The following is a 16,814-nucleotide window of genomic DNA, read 5'->3' as shown; positions in this document are numbered from 1 at the left end:
GATTTCAGATTTCCTGGAAACCCTGATAACTCCATATTCACACACATTGCCTCTATGGTAACACTTAACCCAGTCCATGAAAGCAGCAGAAAACGCCAGAGGCTGAATTTGGGGACTGTAAATTATGAAAGTCCATCTCCAACCAATATTACAAAGCAACGTGTTTTGAAACATAGCCAAAATGATAATGCTGAAACAAAACGCCACAAAAAGAATCTGAGCTTTTTTTGCTGAATCCAAGTGAAAAGGAGTTTGGTTCATGTTTAGACTGCTGAAGGCACTGTGGGGAGCTGAAAATTGCTCTTTGTATCAAAAAGCTGTAGGGCTTCTCCAGCATTTCCACTTTAACTTGCTTACAATTGACGATAGCTAATTGATATCCTGCATTATTCCCTTACCAAGACAAAGGATGTTAGAGCCATACAGCCAGACGTTGTTTGCTTGCAGGTGACCCCTTTATGCATATGATTGCTGGCTGGGAGAGCAGAAGGAGGGGCACTGTGGGCTTCAGCTCCACTTTTTTTTTTTGTTCATTAAAACAACAGCATTGATTTTCCCAGGTCAATGCGAGGCCATTTCGTGCAGCAAATCTGTGTTGAAAGGGATCAGAGTAATCATTTTTTACACGCTTGACTACTGCATGCCAGCACTGAGCTTTCAGCCACATGAACATAGGAATGATTTAATAGAGGAAATGGCAGCAGGCTATTGTGCACAGTGAAGGCTCCATGTAACATGCATGACTGAGTCGCACGCCATTAGGCCGAGTGTAAATAAAACCTGCCCCTTACTCTGCCACAGAATTAGCTCATTGGAATGCCTCTACCGCTGTCTCATCATGATCTAACACTGGGGCTGTGGAGCCCCTTCCTTCTCCATCCTCTGTCTTTGCTGGCCAAGTCACTAGCAGCACAGACATTTAGCGCAGCACTACAGTAACAGTAACCAGCTTCTTAAGTAACACCCCAATGCTGAGAAATGCATGACAAACCAAAATCCAAACCAAGGGGAGATAAAGATGTAGAAGAGATTCTGGTTGTTTTTTTTCTTGCTAGGGATTGCAGGCACTGAAAGCGCAGCCCCTGTGATGTACATCTTCCCTGAAGCGTCTCCCAGATTACTTGTCAACCTGCCACGCTGCAGGAGGGCTGCTTCCTCATCTGGTTTCAGCATTGCTCATTCACCAGCTCTAAACTGCCCTGAAAGGCTCCTTTTAAAGTGAGATGGTAATTCAAGAAATATGGTTAAAACTGAACAGGATGGGTAGAAAAAAATTGACGTAGGCTGTACCTCAGTATGTTTATTATACATACAGAGATTCCTTAGATATATATAAGCAACATGTCTAGTATAGCTATGAATGGAAAATTATAAATAAGGGTTGCTTTATTCCTGCATACAGCAAGCAGTTCTTTCGAGCCCCAAGTGTCCTTGTACTTCTTACTGATTTGCAATGGCAGGATTGCATACAAGCCAACTCAGAATAAGGGCTGAATTGTTTTATGGGGAGGTGGTCATAGAAGACTCTATTCTTACTGACAAATCCCATTGGCATTTCTTTCTCCAGCTCTTCAGGTGCAACCTGAGTTGCCAGGATGAGCAAATGCAGTTTAGATTTTCTGGCAATAAATGCCAGGATTCTTCACTGGTTGTAGTACTAACCTCAAGGTGGGCACCCTAAATATTTCTGATGAAGCCTCCATGCCATCACAGCAACTTTCCACTGGAAGGCACTGGCAATGACTTGAGAAACTGGGAGAGGATGTTAGCATTGCACATATTGTGTGAAAATCCAAGGAGGAATGAGTAGCTGTTCTCTTCTCTGAGGAAAGGGCACTGTAAAATAAACTAGGAGGAGGGAGGTCAAAGGAAATGGGAGGAGTTGGTTCAGTCATGGATAATTGCCCATGAGGGCAGACCCTGTAGGAAATGGGAAAGTGAGAAGTCAGCATAGCATCTTCAACTCAAACAAAGCAGCAGCCCCATTGTTGGACAGGGAAAAGCAGCAGGGGGAACAGACAAATAATCTTTGCCAGTCAGCAAACAATTTGATTGGAGGCTGGTGCTATTGTTCCTTGGAAATGAAGCCCCAGAAGGAGTGATGTTGGCTTAGGGGTACTGCTCTCCTTAGCCAAGATTAGGTTTTTGTAATCACCTTCAGTTTGTATGGACTTTCTGGTGAGGAAAAAAAAAACACAACAAAATGCTTACGAAGATCTGCACACAAAGGCAGTTTTACCTCCAAAAGCTTTTAGTGCAGTGAGAATAGCTTTGGTTGTGCATCCTGCTTTTAAGATCACACTATAAACTCCTGGAATTATACGATATCAAATTATAGTTTCATCTTCAACAACTAGAAATTCCAGGGGCAGCAATTGTTTTGCATCCAATTCAGATGCATTCTGCTTTGAAGAGATATACATCATGCTCTTTTCTGTGGGTATTTTGCATTTAGTGATTTAGCGGAGGGTTGTTAGAGTTAGGGTAGTGTGGTTAGGTTGCAGTTGAACCTGATGATCTTTAAGGTCAACCTGAGCAATTCTATGATTCTGTATACTTTTTGCTTTTACCTTTTCCACAGAAAAGCCAACTGGAATATGTTCTTAGAAAGTAAGAGAAAGGGAACACCAAAAAATATACAGCAGTTAAACAAAACCAGCTTTCTCGGGGTTCTGCCATGGTTAACAGATGCTTTTATGAGCACATACCCTTATGGAGTTGGGAGTTTTGCTGAGGTCAGTGAGTCGTCTTATCCTTGAAGTTCTGTGTTTCTAATACTTTAAAGATGAAAGCTTCTCTGGACATATATGTGCTGCAGCCAGATCCACTTTCACACTGCACACATTCACTCCTCTGTTGCTCCTTTTATCTTAATTAAACCCTGTCTGGTCTTTGGCAGAGCTGAACCTGCCAGACCTTAACCAATTGGCTCAAAGCAGAAAACCGATCTGCTGTATTCTATGCATTTTCAGGGCTGTTTCACAGTGTGGTTATTTGTGTTGAAGCTAAGCTTGAGACTTGGAAAACTGCATTCGTTTTAGCAGTTGGTTGTGTCTGTGTGTTGATATGGATGAGGAAGCTGTCAGCTGCTCTGTGGCATTGCTTAGGTTGTATCTCCTGGCTGATCCCAAATAATGCGAAATCAGAAAAAGCAGGGACTGAATGGAGAAGTCAGTGGCAGGAATCTCCTGTCAAACGACACTGTCATTTTCTGTGCCTGGGCTATTGATCAGTGCATATTTCAAATAACTAGATTCAGTTTTGACTCCCTGCAAACACGCAGTGCTCTGCCTGATGGCAAAGCCCTGTCACACTGCCTGGCTGCGATGGAGGTGTAACCCCCATCAGGCTGTGCAGACAAAAAACACAATGAGTTTATGTTAACATATGTCTTGCCACAGCTGTGGTCTCTGCCTCTTTGCTGAAGGATATGGCCTATTAGACAGAGCCTTGTGCTGGAGCTCTCCTAGATCCCAGGCTTCTGGTTGTCGTTCAGCTAAATGGGTATGAATAGAAATGCAATGCAAAAGCATTTACTGTAATTAATACTCCAGTGACATCTGTTTAGCTTTGCTCCAAGTAAGAGCCTGGTGGTGTCCTCCTGGCAAGGTGAATCAGATTCATTTGCATCTCCAGGGGAACTGCTGCCTCTAAAAGCTGAGGAGCAGCAAAGGTAGGGAGATTGCTTTCACACTCAGACTACTCCTGTGAGAGGCCAAGACCAAAAGCCTGAAAAAAAGGTGCTTTTAGAAGTAGTCAGTGCCTAAATCCTTTTGGTCTCATCTCAGCTTGAGAATTCAGTGCCATTCGCTGCAAAGCAGGCAGAGGGCTCATTTCCCAGGGGGGCTGAGCCCTTTGCAGGATCTTTTGCATGCAGCAAATTGTATTGGTCTGCCAGCCCATCTCATCTCCCTTCACATACACAGCTGCTCTTGCCCTTCAGTTGCCTCTCTCTGGCATCAGTGATGACAGTCACCCTCAGTACAGAACTTTGTTGGTGCCTTTCCAAACTGCCTCTCTGTTGTTGTTGCCAATTGTTAGCTATGCTGACATTGACTTCCACGGGTGTTTCAAAAGGCCTAAAAAAACTTGTGCTTGCTAGTATTTGTAAGGCTTCATTTGTTCTGGCATGGGCTCATTTGCTGGGCTGCAGTTTGATTAGAAGCATGAGTATGATGGATGTGACGGGATGGGCAGGTCAGGGCTGAGGCCATTTGGTACAAAAGGGCTGCCTGTTTGCATGACTTGGCTTTGCTCTCCTTTTCTTGCAGGGAGTTATTTTGGATGCACTGGAATAAAAGCTCTGTAGACTAAGTTTTTGCAAATAGGCAGCAAGACAGACCATTCTCCTTCATGTTAAAGCTAGCATTTACAGGTTAATTGCTGATTACTAGATGTTGGTTTCTAGCACAGACTGCTGCACTCACAAAACAATGATAGTTCACAAAGTTGTCAGCTGAGAAAATGTCAGCTGACACCTATGAATGAAACTGATGCTGGATAGTTGCAAATCCAAAAACTAAGCAACCAATGGATTATTTTTTTTTTTTTAGTTTTCATTGTTGCATGAAATTGGCAGACTTTTTGAAGCTATTTACATTCAAGTTTCAATGAATACAGTGCTAAGGATTCCTTTAGATGATTTTATCTTGTTTTTAAAATAAAATCTGCATGGTCATTCTGCATCCCCTCCCTTTTGGCATCAGTTTTGTTCTTGCAGCCAAGAGTCAATTGATAGTTTCATTTGGACTTGCTGGCTTTGGCTTTTGTTTTTGATTCTCCCATCCCCTGTATTCCTGATGTCTCTAGGAAAGGTGGTGCAGGACTTGTCGGCTACAAACCCTTTAATTTTGTCTGTAACCCAGCCACTGCTCTGATTGAACTAAACTGAGCAGGGGAATGTAACCAGTTGTTTTTCTTTTATTGCATGTCTGTTCTTTCTCCCAACAAACCATATGCTCAACTTCCCTACTGCTGCCATGAGGCCAGTGACGTGCTTTTTCTCCCTAGCTTTACCTGAGGCCCAGACTTGGCAACTCACATGGCAGATGCATTCCATATGGCTAGGCTTTATCAACCATGGTAAATATTCTGCTATTGCAGTGCTCCCATCCGCTGTGCTGGTATCATAAAGCAGAGCTATTGATGCAGACACAGTGACTAACCCTTCTGCCAGTCAGTTGTTACTGCTGCTTCGCCCTTCGCCAGTGCTAGGCTATGCATGTAAGTGAGGAATGTTTTAGAAAAATACCGTAGTGAACAGAAACAAAGCTAATTCAATTCCATGCAATTGCTGAGATTGGACATACATACCACAGGCATTTTGTCCTTGCTAGTGGTTTTACTGCCCTAGCCACTCCAGAGTGGTGTTGTGCCAAGGATTAAGTGTTGCCATAGTAGTTCCTGTGCAGTAGAGGAACTTGGGCATCAAAGTGCTTTTTCATGCTACTATAAAAAAAAACAACAGCAACAGTGAAAGCAATACAACCATACCTCCCCCAGAGATGAGCTGTGGAGAGGCTGGCTGATGCTTATTCGTAGGCTGTAAAAGCCAGCACCAGTGAAGAGAGAGGATAGCAAAGCCAGACCAGATAATCACCTGATGCTCTGGCCCTTCATCATTATATCTGTACACACTGAGACCTGAGCGAACGGAAGCAGATGCAACCTCCAGAAGCTGTAGTGTGCATGTGCCCTCTGAGGATCAAATCTAACTGTGCTAACACAACATGGTGATTTCTGCATTTATAGGCTCCCAGAGACGGAGGCTTATTCCAGCTTTATCGCTTGACACCGCTTCTCCAGCAAGGAAGCCTGCCAACAGCCCTGGGGTCCGCTGGGTGGATGGGCCCCTGCGAAGTGCACAGAGGGGGCTGGGGGAGCCCTTTGAGATCAAAGTCTATGAGATAGATGATGTGGAGAGACTCCAGCGGCGACGAGGTGGAGACAGCAAGGTGAGTGAGATCCTCGTGTGCTGTCTGTCTCCTGTTGGAGAGAGGAATTCAGATTGGAAGTGCAAATTCATAGGAAAGCGTTCAGAACTGTACAGTATTGTACATGGTCAATTCAACTGGCAGCAACACTTGTATCTCATTTAAGACCAGTTGTAACTCAGGTTATGCCTTCTTCAGGAACAGCTCACAGACACTGGTCTCTTGTATTTTGGTCCTTGCTAATAGACTTGGTGACTCCTGTGTTCCAGCAGCTCTTCACATCTATCTATCTTTCTACACAGCATTGGTGCCTCAGGTGCTTTGATGACATTGTTTCCAGAATAGTGAAGCTTCTCCTGCCAATCTCACCCCTCAAAACTTAAAAATAAGTTGGAGAATTGTAAAGATCAGCTCTTGAGAAGTACAATCATGAAGAGTATCTGAAGTTGGTGTTTTTACAATAACTGTGTATATAAGCTTTATTATTATTTTAAGGCATTTTTCCTTTCTAGGCTCCTGTCACTCGGTTAGGTTGTTCGTGGTGGCGTCATCTGATACAGTTTTACATGGCAAAAAACATCACTTCTTGGGGTGGTGTTTTCTACCACACTTGATTAACACAGCAGATTTGCCTACAGAACAGGTGATAGAACAGTGTTGAACCTCTAGCACAGGCTTGGAGGAGTTAAATTCCAGTAGTGGGGCTGCCCCCAGACTGTTAATGATAGCTAGCCATCACCATGGCTTCAACTACTGCACATCTTGATGAATGCCACTCAGAAGTCATATGAAGCCAAGAGGAGTGCATCCAGACAGCATTGCAGCCTGTGCTGTTACTGTGCCCCTTGTCTTTAAAGAAAATGTATTTTCATTGTTAATGATTATGAATTGATAGAAATTTTCACACCAACATTGTCCTTTTGTTCAAGAATGTTCAGAATTCAATATCACTACCAGTTTTCTTATTTAATGACATGACTGCTGCATTTCTTACACATCAAGCAGAGATATACTTAGGATTTTAATGCACCAAGCACTGGATTTCCTTTTCCCAAGAGTTTAGCTTTTTCTTACTGAAACTTTTGTTGACAAAAAACGAAATGTTTTGCTACACTTAATCTCATTTCAAGATGCTGTGTGGTGTTAACTATTACTGTTTATTACTAAATATCATTGCAAAGACTCCAAAGCTCACTGATCAAAAGCATCAAAATAATAATTAAAGAAAATAATAATAAAACAGATGATAGATTATTTTGTGCAGTAATTCATATGCTTCCAGAGTAAGTTAGTATTATTGATTGGAAGATCATTTCGCTGAATGGATCTGGGTATTTCTTCTCTTCACTTGTTCCTTCCCTGCTCATTTTTCCCGGTTGGCAGGAAGTGATATGTTTTAATGCCAAGCTGAAAATCCTGGAGCATCGCCAGCAGAGAATTGCTGAGGTCAAGGCCAAGTACGAGTGGTTAATGAGAGAACTGGAGGTGACCAAACAGTACCTGATGCTGGATCCTAATAAATGGCTCAGTGAATGTAAGAACATTGTTTATTGCTTGAACTTATAGGTTTCCTTTGCTTTATTTCACAGTGAGGAAGTAGAAAGGTTTGCTAAGAGTGAGATGTGTGCTACTGTGTTTATAAACTGAAATGAGCTGACATATGACCTAAGGACAAAATTTAGGTTGACTGTATTTCTAGAACTAGTCCCAGTAATTCTTACTAAATCTTGATGATAGAACTGAACAATCCTTTTTGTCTGAAAGCTGAATGTTAAAATGGTACAGCATTGTATAGTGAATATTGCCACTGGTAGATTATTGTTCACACATTTTAGTCCACAGATTATAAAAATGAGATATTTATTTTTTTGTCCTCAGATCACTAAGACATATGAGCAATATTATAAATCTACTTTTCTACCACAAAATAACACTGCAGATCAAACTTGTCCCTTGGCACCAGTGGGCTTACACAAAGAATGAATTTGGCCCATTTTTCATAACTGTCGATGTGTAAAGTTCAGACTTTAAAGGACATTCACAGAGAGATGCAGAAGAACCTCAACACCTCAAAGGAAAAAGATTAAAAGTACTGCAGTAACTGTACACATTTTTTAGTGTTAGTGAATAGATGAACTCATGTTAAAGACTTCTCCAAAAAAATATATTTGTGGTTTTTTTTTATGATAATTGTATGGGGTATAAGGAGGTTGGGTGCTGTGTCCTAACTCTTCCCTCAACAACTGTCATAAGTTAATACTAGATTTATACACCCTACAAAACAACCACAATATAAGGCAAAAGAGACAGATTTAAAGACCAGAATGCCATCTGCATGCTGATGTGTGATGCCTTTGCTTCTGATTCCAGTGTGATAAATGCAGGAAGCCTCAAGGATAGCACAGACCACAGGGTTTAGATGAGATGTTAAGTGTTGGCTAAGATCACACAGTTCCCACACAAATTCCATGGAAGCAGCTGCCAGCTGTCTCTGGCAGCAAAAGGGAACCTATGGTAGTGTGATGTACACACCTTCCGTTAGCACTCTTGAACAAGCTAGTGAGAATTGCCCAGAACAGGGAGAGGTGTGATGAGCAAGGAAGTTGGAGGATGGTTTCTGACTCTGAGTTATGAATTCAGCAGAGAACTTACATCAATCTTTTTTTTTGGTCAGAAGAATGCACGAGAGAGTCAATACATATCATATAAATGCATGATGCTGAAACAAAACCAATAGAAACAATTAAAATCAACTTGGCCAGTTTTACACTTCACTGATTAATTTCTCCATTACGTTCAACTTGTGAGTTCCCTGTTAACCTTAAACCCACAGGCATTTTGTGCCCACCTGGTTTCCTTACAGTAAGCTGTGTGTTTGCTGGAGGAGCAGTTCTGTTGGCTTTTCTTAGGGAAAGATGGAGTGTGGCAAAACTCATCTGCTGCTCTAAAGAGGATGGCAAACATATCACTCAAGAAAGTATTCCATGCAATCTTAATAGTATTTTCACTGACAAGCCATTTTAATAGCCAGTAAATAATAGACACAACTTTCAGTGACAGTGGGAAGCTAAAGATAATGTTGTATACAGTACGGATGTTTTTGAAGGCTTGAATCGGATCCATATCTCTCAGCAATTAGTGCTGGGTTTTGTATGCTTTTTCTATCTGTGTATTTTCTTCCCTACAGTTGATCTGGAGCAGGTATTTGAGCTGGATTCTCTGGAATACCTGGAAGCCCTGGAGTGTGTGACTGAACGTTTGGAAAACCGTGTCAACTTCTGCAAGGCTCATCTCATGATGATCACCTGTTTTGACATCACCTCCAGACGCAGATAAAGAGCGAACCTCAAGAGAATTTCAATGCACATCTCTGCCATCCTCCTTTTCCCTTCTAAATAGCATCCCAAAGACAACAGAATGAGGATGAAGGTTGGAGTCAAGTCTCAACTGTGTGTATGAGAGATTTGCTTTACTATACAGAAGAGTAATATTAAAAAATAACAGGACAAGCATGAAAAAAATGGAGGTAGAAGGATGTTGATTCTCTTAGCCTAAAAGAGCACTTTGAGGAACCCTTAAGGACATGTCTGTAAATAAGAACTGCTGGCAGAAGAGACTTCTTTCCCTGCATTAGCTGAGGGAGGAGGGAAGGTGGTTGTAGGACTTCCACTTGAGAGGTTCATTAGAAGAAATCCTATCTAGAAAGACAGTTCAAGTGCCTTGCAAATCTTTATTATCCAAACATTTATGTTCATACTTTCTTGTGTACAGATGGTGCTAGTCAAAAGATGAAAAAGGAAAAAAACAAAACACACTTTTGAAATGTACTTACAGCTTGTTTTTCTCTTGGTGTTTTCTCCTGTTTCAGACTTGCTGTTTCTAAGTAACTTGTGTTTGTAGAGATATTTCCTAATCAGTACAACATATGAATAAATGTTAACTGTCTTTTATTATTAATGGAGTAAGGCCACTCAAAGAGAAATTTAGCTTCCCAGATAACACATAAATATTTCTAGCAGTAAGCAAGGTTTGCTTATATGTTCTTCTGTACAATCTTAAGTGTTAGAGGGCACAGTAATTTTCCCAACTTACAGGTTCTGCAGTATGTGAGGGAGGGAGGAGAGGTGACATTATGGTGAAGTAAGTATCTTTTGCATTTGATTTAACCTCCCCCTTTATTTTTCATGTACTTTTAGCTTTTTACTGGCTAGAGCTATGGATGAAGAGGTATTTTTATCCCAATCCCTTTTTCTGGGGCTAATAACTCAATGGAAAATTACTCTAAAGGATGAGGGCTCTCATGCTTATCAGTCCAAAAATGAATGATTTCTTTTGTCCTTCTTGATTCCATGACTGATAAAATTTAACTTTGCCTTCTTTATGTCCCTGGCCCAGACATACCTGAAAGGTGCAGAGACGTGCAGTCTCTGTTCATCTCAGCTAGTCCAGAAATAAGCAGGAGTCATGAGTAAGCAGATCTAGAAGGTAATTCAGGCATGTTGATTATGATTTCTTAATCAGCACTCCCTTATTTCAACTATGACAAAAATCACATAGACATCAATGGGTGACATCATCTAGTGGGTGGCAGTCCTGCTCATTGCAGGGGTGTTGGAACTGCATAATCGTTAAGGTCCTTTCCAATCCAAACCATTCTATGATTCTGTGATTAAAAGGATTAAGGTCTGGGCCTCATTGCACAACCGGATATTCTACTTGTTTGCATCTTTATCTATAAAACAGTATGTGGGGAAGAACATCCTTTGTGTTACTTAAAAAAGTGTGTGAAATTTGCATGTTAATTATGTATGAGCATAAAGATTTTTTTCTTGTGTAGGTTTCTTCTTCTTTTGTACTGAAATAATTCCTTTCACAAAAAAATCCTCTCACATACCCTTGTCTGCCCTTCCAGTTGGTTATCAGAAAGTAAGATCAGCATTTGACATAAACTCAGTATGCATCATTTCATCAATTTACTGTTCCTACATGTAGCTCTTTCTTTACCTGCTTCATCATATAAATGCCATTTTACAGTATGCCAAGCACCATTTCCTGGTGGGAAAAAAAAAAAAAAAAATCCACAAACTTCTGATAGATTTTACTACTGGTTACCTTTAAAAAAAAAACACAAAAACAAACATTTATATATTTTCTTCAAATTCTCTATAACGTATATTAACAAATCTTATTCATTCTACAAGCTTTATCACTGTGTTTTGTAGAAAATCCTTCTTACATTTCATAGGCTTATTTGGGAGTGAAAAAAGGTCATACATGAAAATTCTTTCCTGTTCTATTCCACAGCTTTTTCTTATTTGGTCTGATCGCTCTCCCTTTCTCAATTAAAAAAAAAAAAAAAAAAAAAAAGGAAAAAAAAGGGAAAAAAAAAAGTGCAATTTTCTCTGGTTTGTTTCTCTTTGTAATGATTCTAGTGGTGCTTGTTATCTATTGGTTCTGTTGGGGCATCTCTACTCCATAATCTCCATGACTTCAGTACAGTTCTGCCAAGCCATGACAGTTGCCTCTGCAGTTCTGTGCTGGGTGAAGACCTAGTACCTTTGGGATATGGAGCATGTCTTCTTTTGTGGATTCAGTCTTGCAGAGTCCCAGATTCATGCTGTCAGGTTGCATACACAGGAAATAGGCTTTCCCAGCTGTTCCCATCTCTCTCACCTGTGTTCACAGGTAGCCCTGTAGGCTTCCCAGGTTGTCACTTGTGTCTGTTCTACTTCTGTTTCCCTCCCTAGTCACTCCTCCACATTAGATTCCCTAACTCAGTCATGCAAAAGGAAATTATGTGTTGCCTTCTTTAGGCTTACGCATTTGAGAAAATGTATTTACTAGAAAGCGATCACTGGGCTAGATGGATGCATTATCTTTCCTATGCTGAGAACTACCTCACCAAAACGTGGGTGTTGCGTGCACTGGGGTGCTCCTGTGAGATGATAAACGGCAAGTGGTGCAGGTAGAGTGAACAGATGCTTGACAAAGAAGCATAATAGAAATGGTGTCTACCTAGCCATTATTTTAAATATTAATAGTATACGTTTGCTAATAGTATACGTTTGCCCTTATTATCAGGATGGATCAAAATTTCTCCCTGAAACCAAATGGATTACACCAAGGATGAATTTGGCGTACTGAAAACTATGTAGTGACTGAGCAGAATCACACTCATTACAAATATTTTATTTCTGAGGACTTAATTATAATGGCCATTAACATTTCTGTCACACTTGTATCCTAAAATCAATAGTCATCTCTTCTTTTTTGACTTTCTGTCACTGCATTTCAAAATTTGCGACTATATTTTTGGGAATTGTGGTGGCTTAATGTATACGTGGGAATGTAAATTTGAGGAGATTTTCTTGGTTAAAATTGCTTTTTACTTTAGAATTTCTTTTATTGTACTTAAAATATCTGCAAAACAGATAATTGAAAGCATCATGACCTTACTAAAATTGCTTTTACTCTATAGTAGCCAGCATTTTACAGAAGACCCATATGCTGCTGCAAGTTACCTGGGAAGTCCCATTCTTTTAGCAATTGCCAGGATAATGCTGCTTTTTTCCTGATTTCTTTAAAAGTCATCTCAAGTTACCCCAAATATAGAAGAGCAATGTGAATAGAGTCTTTTAATTGTTTGCGTATTCAGAAATCAATCTTATTTCCCTGGAACAGCTTTAGTGGGAAGCTGCAATGTTAATGCAATTAGAAGTGAAGGTTAAATCTTTGTTCCCTTGTGTAACAGAGGACCACATATCCTTATTATCGTGTTCTGTAATGACTGCAGAGCAGCAGCCATTAGTCTGTATTACCATAGCTATGTTCAGATCTACTGCTTGAGTAGTCTGGGCCTGACTGTGAAAACTTTTTTTATTCTTAATGTGCTTGAATGTTATTTCTACAAGGGGCAGAACTTGTTCTACGACAGATTCAGCTGAGACCCTAGATTTGGGAGTTTGGCTGCAATCTGAATTCACCCATTCCACTGGTCCCCACAAGTGCTGGGAGTAGGCAGAAAGCCTGGACCATTCACCAGCCCTGCTTCCCTTCAGGGTGTAGAAGAACTCTAATTCCTAGTGCTTTTGTCATAGTTATCTGTGGCTTTTCTCCCACCACCCACGCCTTGTATTTGCTTCAGAATGGCTTATTGTCAATTCATTCAAACCTAAGCAATCAGAAATATTATTTCACAGAAAGACAGGCAGCAAGCTGATACCCAAGCTGTCCTTTCTTTGCTCTTTACTAAAGCTGTATGTTCACAGGATAGACTCAGTCCTTTTAAAAAAAAAAAATTCTTTTTCATTTATCTCAAGAATGTGGTTTATCTTAAAATAGCATTATTATCCATAGCACAGGATTCAGATTTTATGACAGCTGAAGGAAATAGACTTTCTGACAAACACTGCCTTTTACAAACATTTGTGATTTTTTTTTTTTTTTTTTTTTTTTTTGGTGAGCTAAAACTAATGATAAAACCACAGGGCAGTATATACATACAAATAAATGCATATGAGCATAGCCTGAGGGAGAAACCCCACACACATTACTGCGAGGAGATTGCTTAATTGTTCACAAATGGTAACAACACTGCTCCTCGGCTCCTCCAAAGGTTTATCTTTAAAACCTTTCTCCTATCACTCACCAAGATGAAGTTGACTTATTCCACACTACAGGGAAAACTTACGCTTGAAATACTTTTAAAGGCTTCTTTCAAAGGGCCTTTATTCCTGCTGTTCTTCAGCTTATAAAGCTAGGTTACTGCAGTTCCCACACAGAGGCTGTCATTGAAATGTTAAGGCCTGTCAAAGTAATCCAAAAGAATCACTCTGTATTTCAGGGTGTCACAAGTTGAAGGCAAGATATCTCACAATCACCACCGTTAACTACAACAATTTGTGCTTTACCATGGTGCATATACCCTGGTCAAGTCAATTGAAAGCCAGGCCTCTTAGCCCCATATGAGATAAAGCTTCTGTCAAGTTCTCATTGTTCTAAAAATTGTAACGTGTAAGTTTCCGTGTTGCAGATGACTGCCTATAGCAAATATTCTCATAAACCAGAGGTGGAGAAACCCCGGCTGCCCATTCCTAGGGGAGAATGGTCACACAGTATCAGGGATGCATCAACTCACATCAGAGATCAAAGAATTTATACCACTGCATAATGATAGGAGTAAGAGATTTCTCAAAACCATGGATAGATGACATACCTTGCCTAATCCTGATGTCCTTCTAGCCCTTATTTTGTTACTCTATAGCCTTTTGTGTTGGCAACACCCAGCACTTTTTGGAGACAGAAGGCTGGATGTTGCTAGCTATCACAGGATTTGAAATAGGTTTTCAAATAACTATGGCAAACAAAACTGTGAATGATTTGTCAATGCAAAGGTAATAATCTCTAGCTCTTGCATTTATTATGTGCTCATCACAGGGTTATCTAAACCTCCATACCTGCTTTTGGAAATTATAAACCATTTTATTATTGGCTTTATCTTTTCTTCTTTCTCCTTCTAAAGCAACTTAAAAAAAAAAAAAAAGAAAAAAGAAAAATAATCATTTTCCCTTGAAAATGTAGCACTCTTATCTCGACCCTACTGAAGTCAATATGGATTTTACCAACAGCCTCACTAACAGCAGACTCGATCTCACGCAACATTTTGAAGCTCATAAAAGGAGTGATTATTCTACAAAGAACGAAGGTGCTGAAAGTGAAATAGTAACATCCATGATATTTCAAACCACCTTCAAAACTCTCTCAGACAGGAAAAAAAAATCCCCAACCCAATCCATCTTACTTTGAGTGGTCCTACTTAAGTATTGAGCAAACTTTATAATAATGGTAATAAAATGGTGCTTGAGGCAGTTTCAGCTATATTACATATCTCTATATACTATCGATATGGATGTATTCACCCTCTCTATTATATATGTATGTGTGAATATTTACATATAGCACACATACATATATATATTTTATGTATGCATAGATGCTAACTTTTCTAGGTTTTACTTTTTTCTCTCCCATAGCTGAAACTGCTGGTTACTAACATCCACATCATATTCTATGTATGAAGGATATAATTTATTTGTAAACTCAGGATGTTCTTGTTTTATAGAGTTGCTTGTATTTTATAATTTATTTACACATCATGGTTGGAAATGCTGATCTAAGTGCTATGCATTGAAGTGTATGTTTGCTGAATTCATTTCACTCTGTCTGTGGCTATGTTCTTTCTCATTATAACAATGGTATAAAATGGAGCTAAGGAAAAGACAAAATGATGGATATAGAACATATGCTGGCCCCACCAATGGGTGATTCCAGAAGAGGATGTATCAGTAGTAGATATATATATATATATTTTATCAACTAAATTTTATGGGAAAAAAGAAAAAGAAAGAACAGCATGAGGACAGGTTCAAAATGTTGAACGTCACAGCCATTTCCAAGTTGGTCAACAAATGCATTGAGCCTTTTGCCATTAAAATTGTAAAGTTTATTGTTTGCTGGCTAAAAAAAAATATCCTTTTTGTGGTATCTGAGGTGTGAAACATTGTCAAAAATATGATGTCTGGAAGAAAAAAAAATCAAGCTATAGTGGCATTAAATGTTTACTTTTATCTTACCGATATATCTGCCTCCCCCTCCTATTTCTCTTTGGATAAGAACGTTTACAAAATGGCAGAGAAGAAGGTGCTTTTGACCTAACACAAAGTGATGTCCTGTTAGTAAGAATGAATTAGATCAAACTTGAAACTGAAATACCCAAAGGGGTTCTACCAAACAAGTATTGCTGAGAAGCAGATTTGCCAGAAAATAACAATAAGAAATTGCAGAGTATGATAGCAATGACAGAAACACTGCAACCAAGCATAGCACCATTAACTTCTCCCCTGCTGCTGTCTGGAAACAAAAAGAAAACACAGTCAGCAGGCCTGAACCGGTTATCTTTGTATATAGGGTGGTTGTGATATGTGCTTCCTCATATTAGCAGGCATTGCTCAACCATTATCCGTGAGTAAGGAAACAAAATTGAGACAAAAAAATTATTAAAATGTTGTTAATATTATTTATCCACTCTCACGTCTGTGTCAGATTTCCCTTGGCCACCATGTAGGTATATTATACAAGGTGAATGTAATAAGGAGTTTGTGTCTGTTACTTCAGACGTGTTACTCCCTCAGAGGGGCAATAGTATATTCAGGTTCAGCCCTTCCCTGAGCTTCCAGTAAGGTGTCTGCAATTTCTGCTTGCCTTGTATATGGTACTCCCTACTGATAATCAAGAGCGCCTCACTTGCGAGACAAGATGTGAATTAGCTCTCTGGGCAAACCTAAAATGCCTGTTAACCATTGGGTAAGTTCCAATAAGAAAATTCTCCTCTTCACATTGGAACATAACAACAAGTCATACTTCTTGTGGGGAGGAGAAAAAAGGAAGCAACTAAACATCTCCTTTAAGACTTGTCAGATGCTGACAGATGATTCCCCCATATGCCCTGTGCTAGGAGGGACAAGTTAGCACTATATCAGCTCAGTGACTGAGATTGCAGCCTCAGTGGCAGGGGATGTCATCACCTACGGTGACTGCCACTTCTTAACTAAAAATCTCGAGGTGGCCACAGACGCAATGCCTGGCACGTAACAACATGTGTTGGCAGAGGGGAGGAGGGGATTTCTCCTCTCCTAGTGGCAAACCCCATGACTCTAGCACATCTTCAGCTGTTGCCCCTCAGCCAATGAATTTACATGCTGGTGCCTCTCCACGGTAGCTGTAAATGAAGATAAACAGCCATTCTTTCATCTGTGAGCTGTTCAGAGTAGGTTTGATTTGCTCTAAAGAGCTAAAAGGCTTATTGCCTATTTTTGAGGTAAT

The 16,814-nt window shown here is 40.0% G+C and overlaps 1 protein-coding gene across 1 annotated transcript in view; it reads left to right on the top strand.

Moving 5' to 3' along the window:
* KIF26B (kinesin family member 26B) overlaps positions 1-15,570 on the top strand; it is a 279,410-nt gene extending 263,840 nt beyond the window's left edge. Inside the window, exons 13-15 of the mRNA XM_085219592.1 lie at positions 5,752-5,954; positions 7,317-7,467; positions 9,121-15,570. Of these exons, the coding sequence (XP_085075718.1) occupies positions 5,752-5,954; positions 7,317-7,467; positions 9,121-9,269 (503 nt within the window). The 3' untranslated portion in view covers positions 9,270-15,570. The remainder of the gene's footprint in view (positions 1-5,751; positions 5,955-7,316; positions 7,468-9,120) is intronic.
* The last annotated feature ends 1,244 nt before the right edge of the window (positions 15,571-16,814 follow it).

This window comes from Meleagris gallopavo, chromosome 2 (assembly GCF_905368555.1).
Source record: "Meleagris gallopavo chromosome 2, MGAL_WU_HG_1.1, whole genome shotgun sequence".
In the NCBI taxonomy this organism is placed as follows: Eukaryota; Metazoa; Chordata; class Aves; order Galliformes; family Phasianidae; genus Meleagris; species Meleagris gallopavo.
Note: the sequence above shows the minus strand (reverse complement) of the source record. Positions and strands in the feature narration are given on the sequence as shown.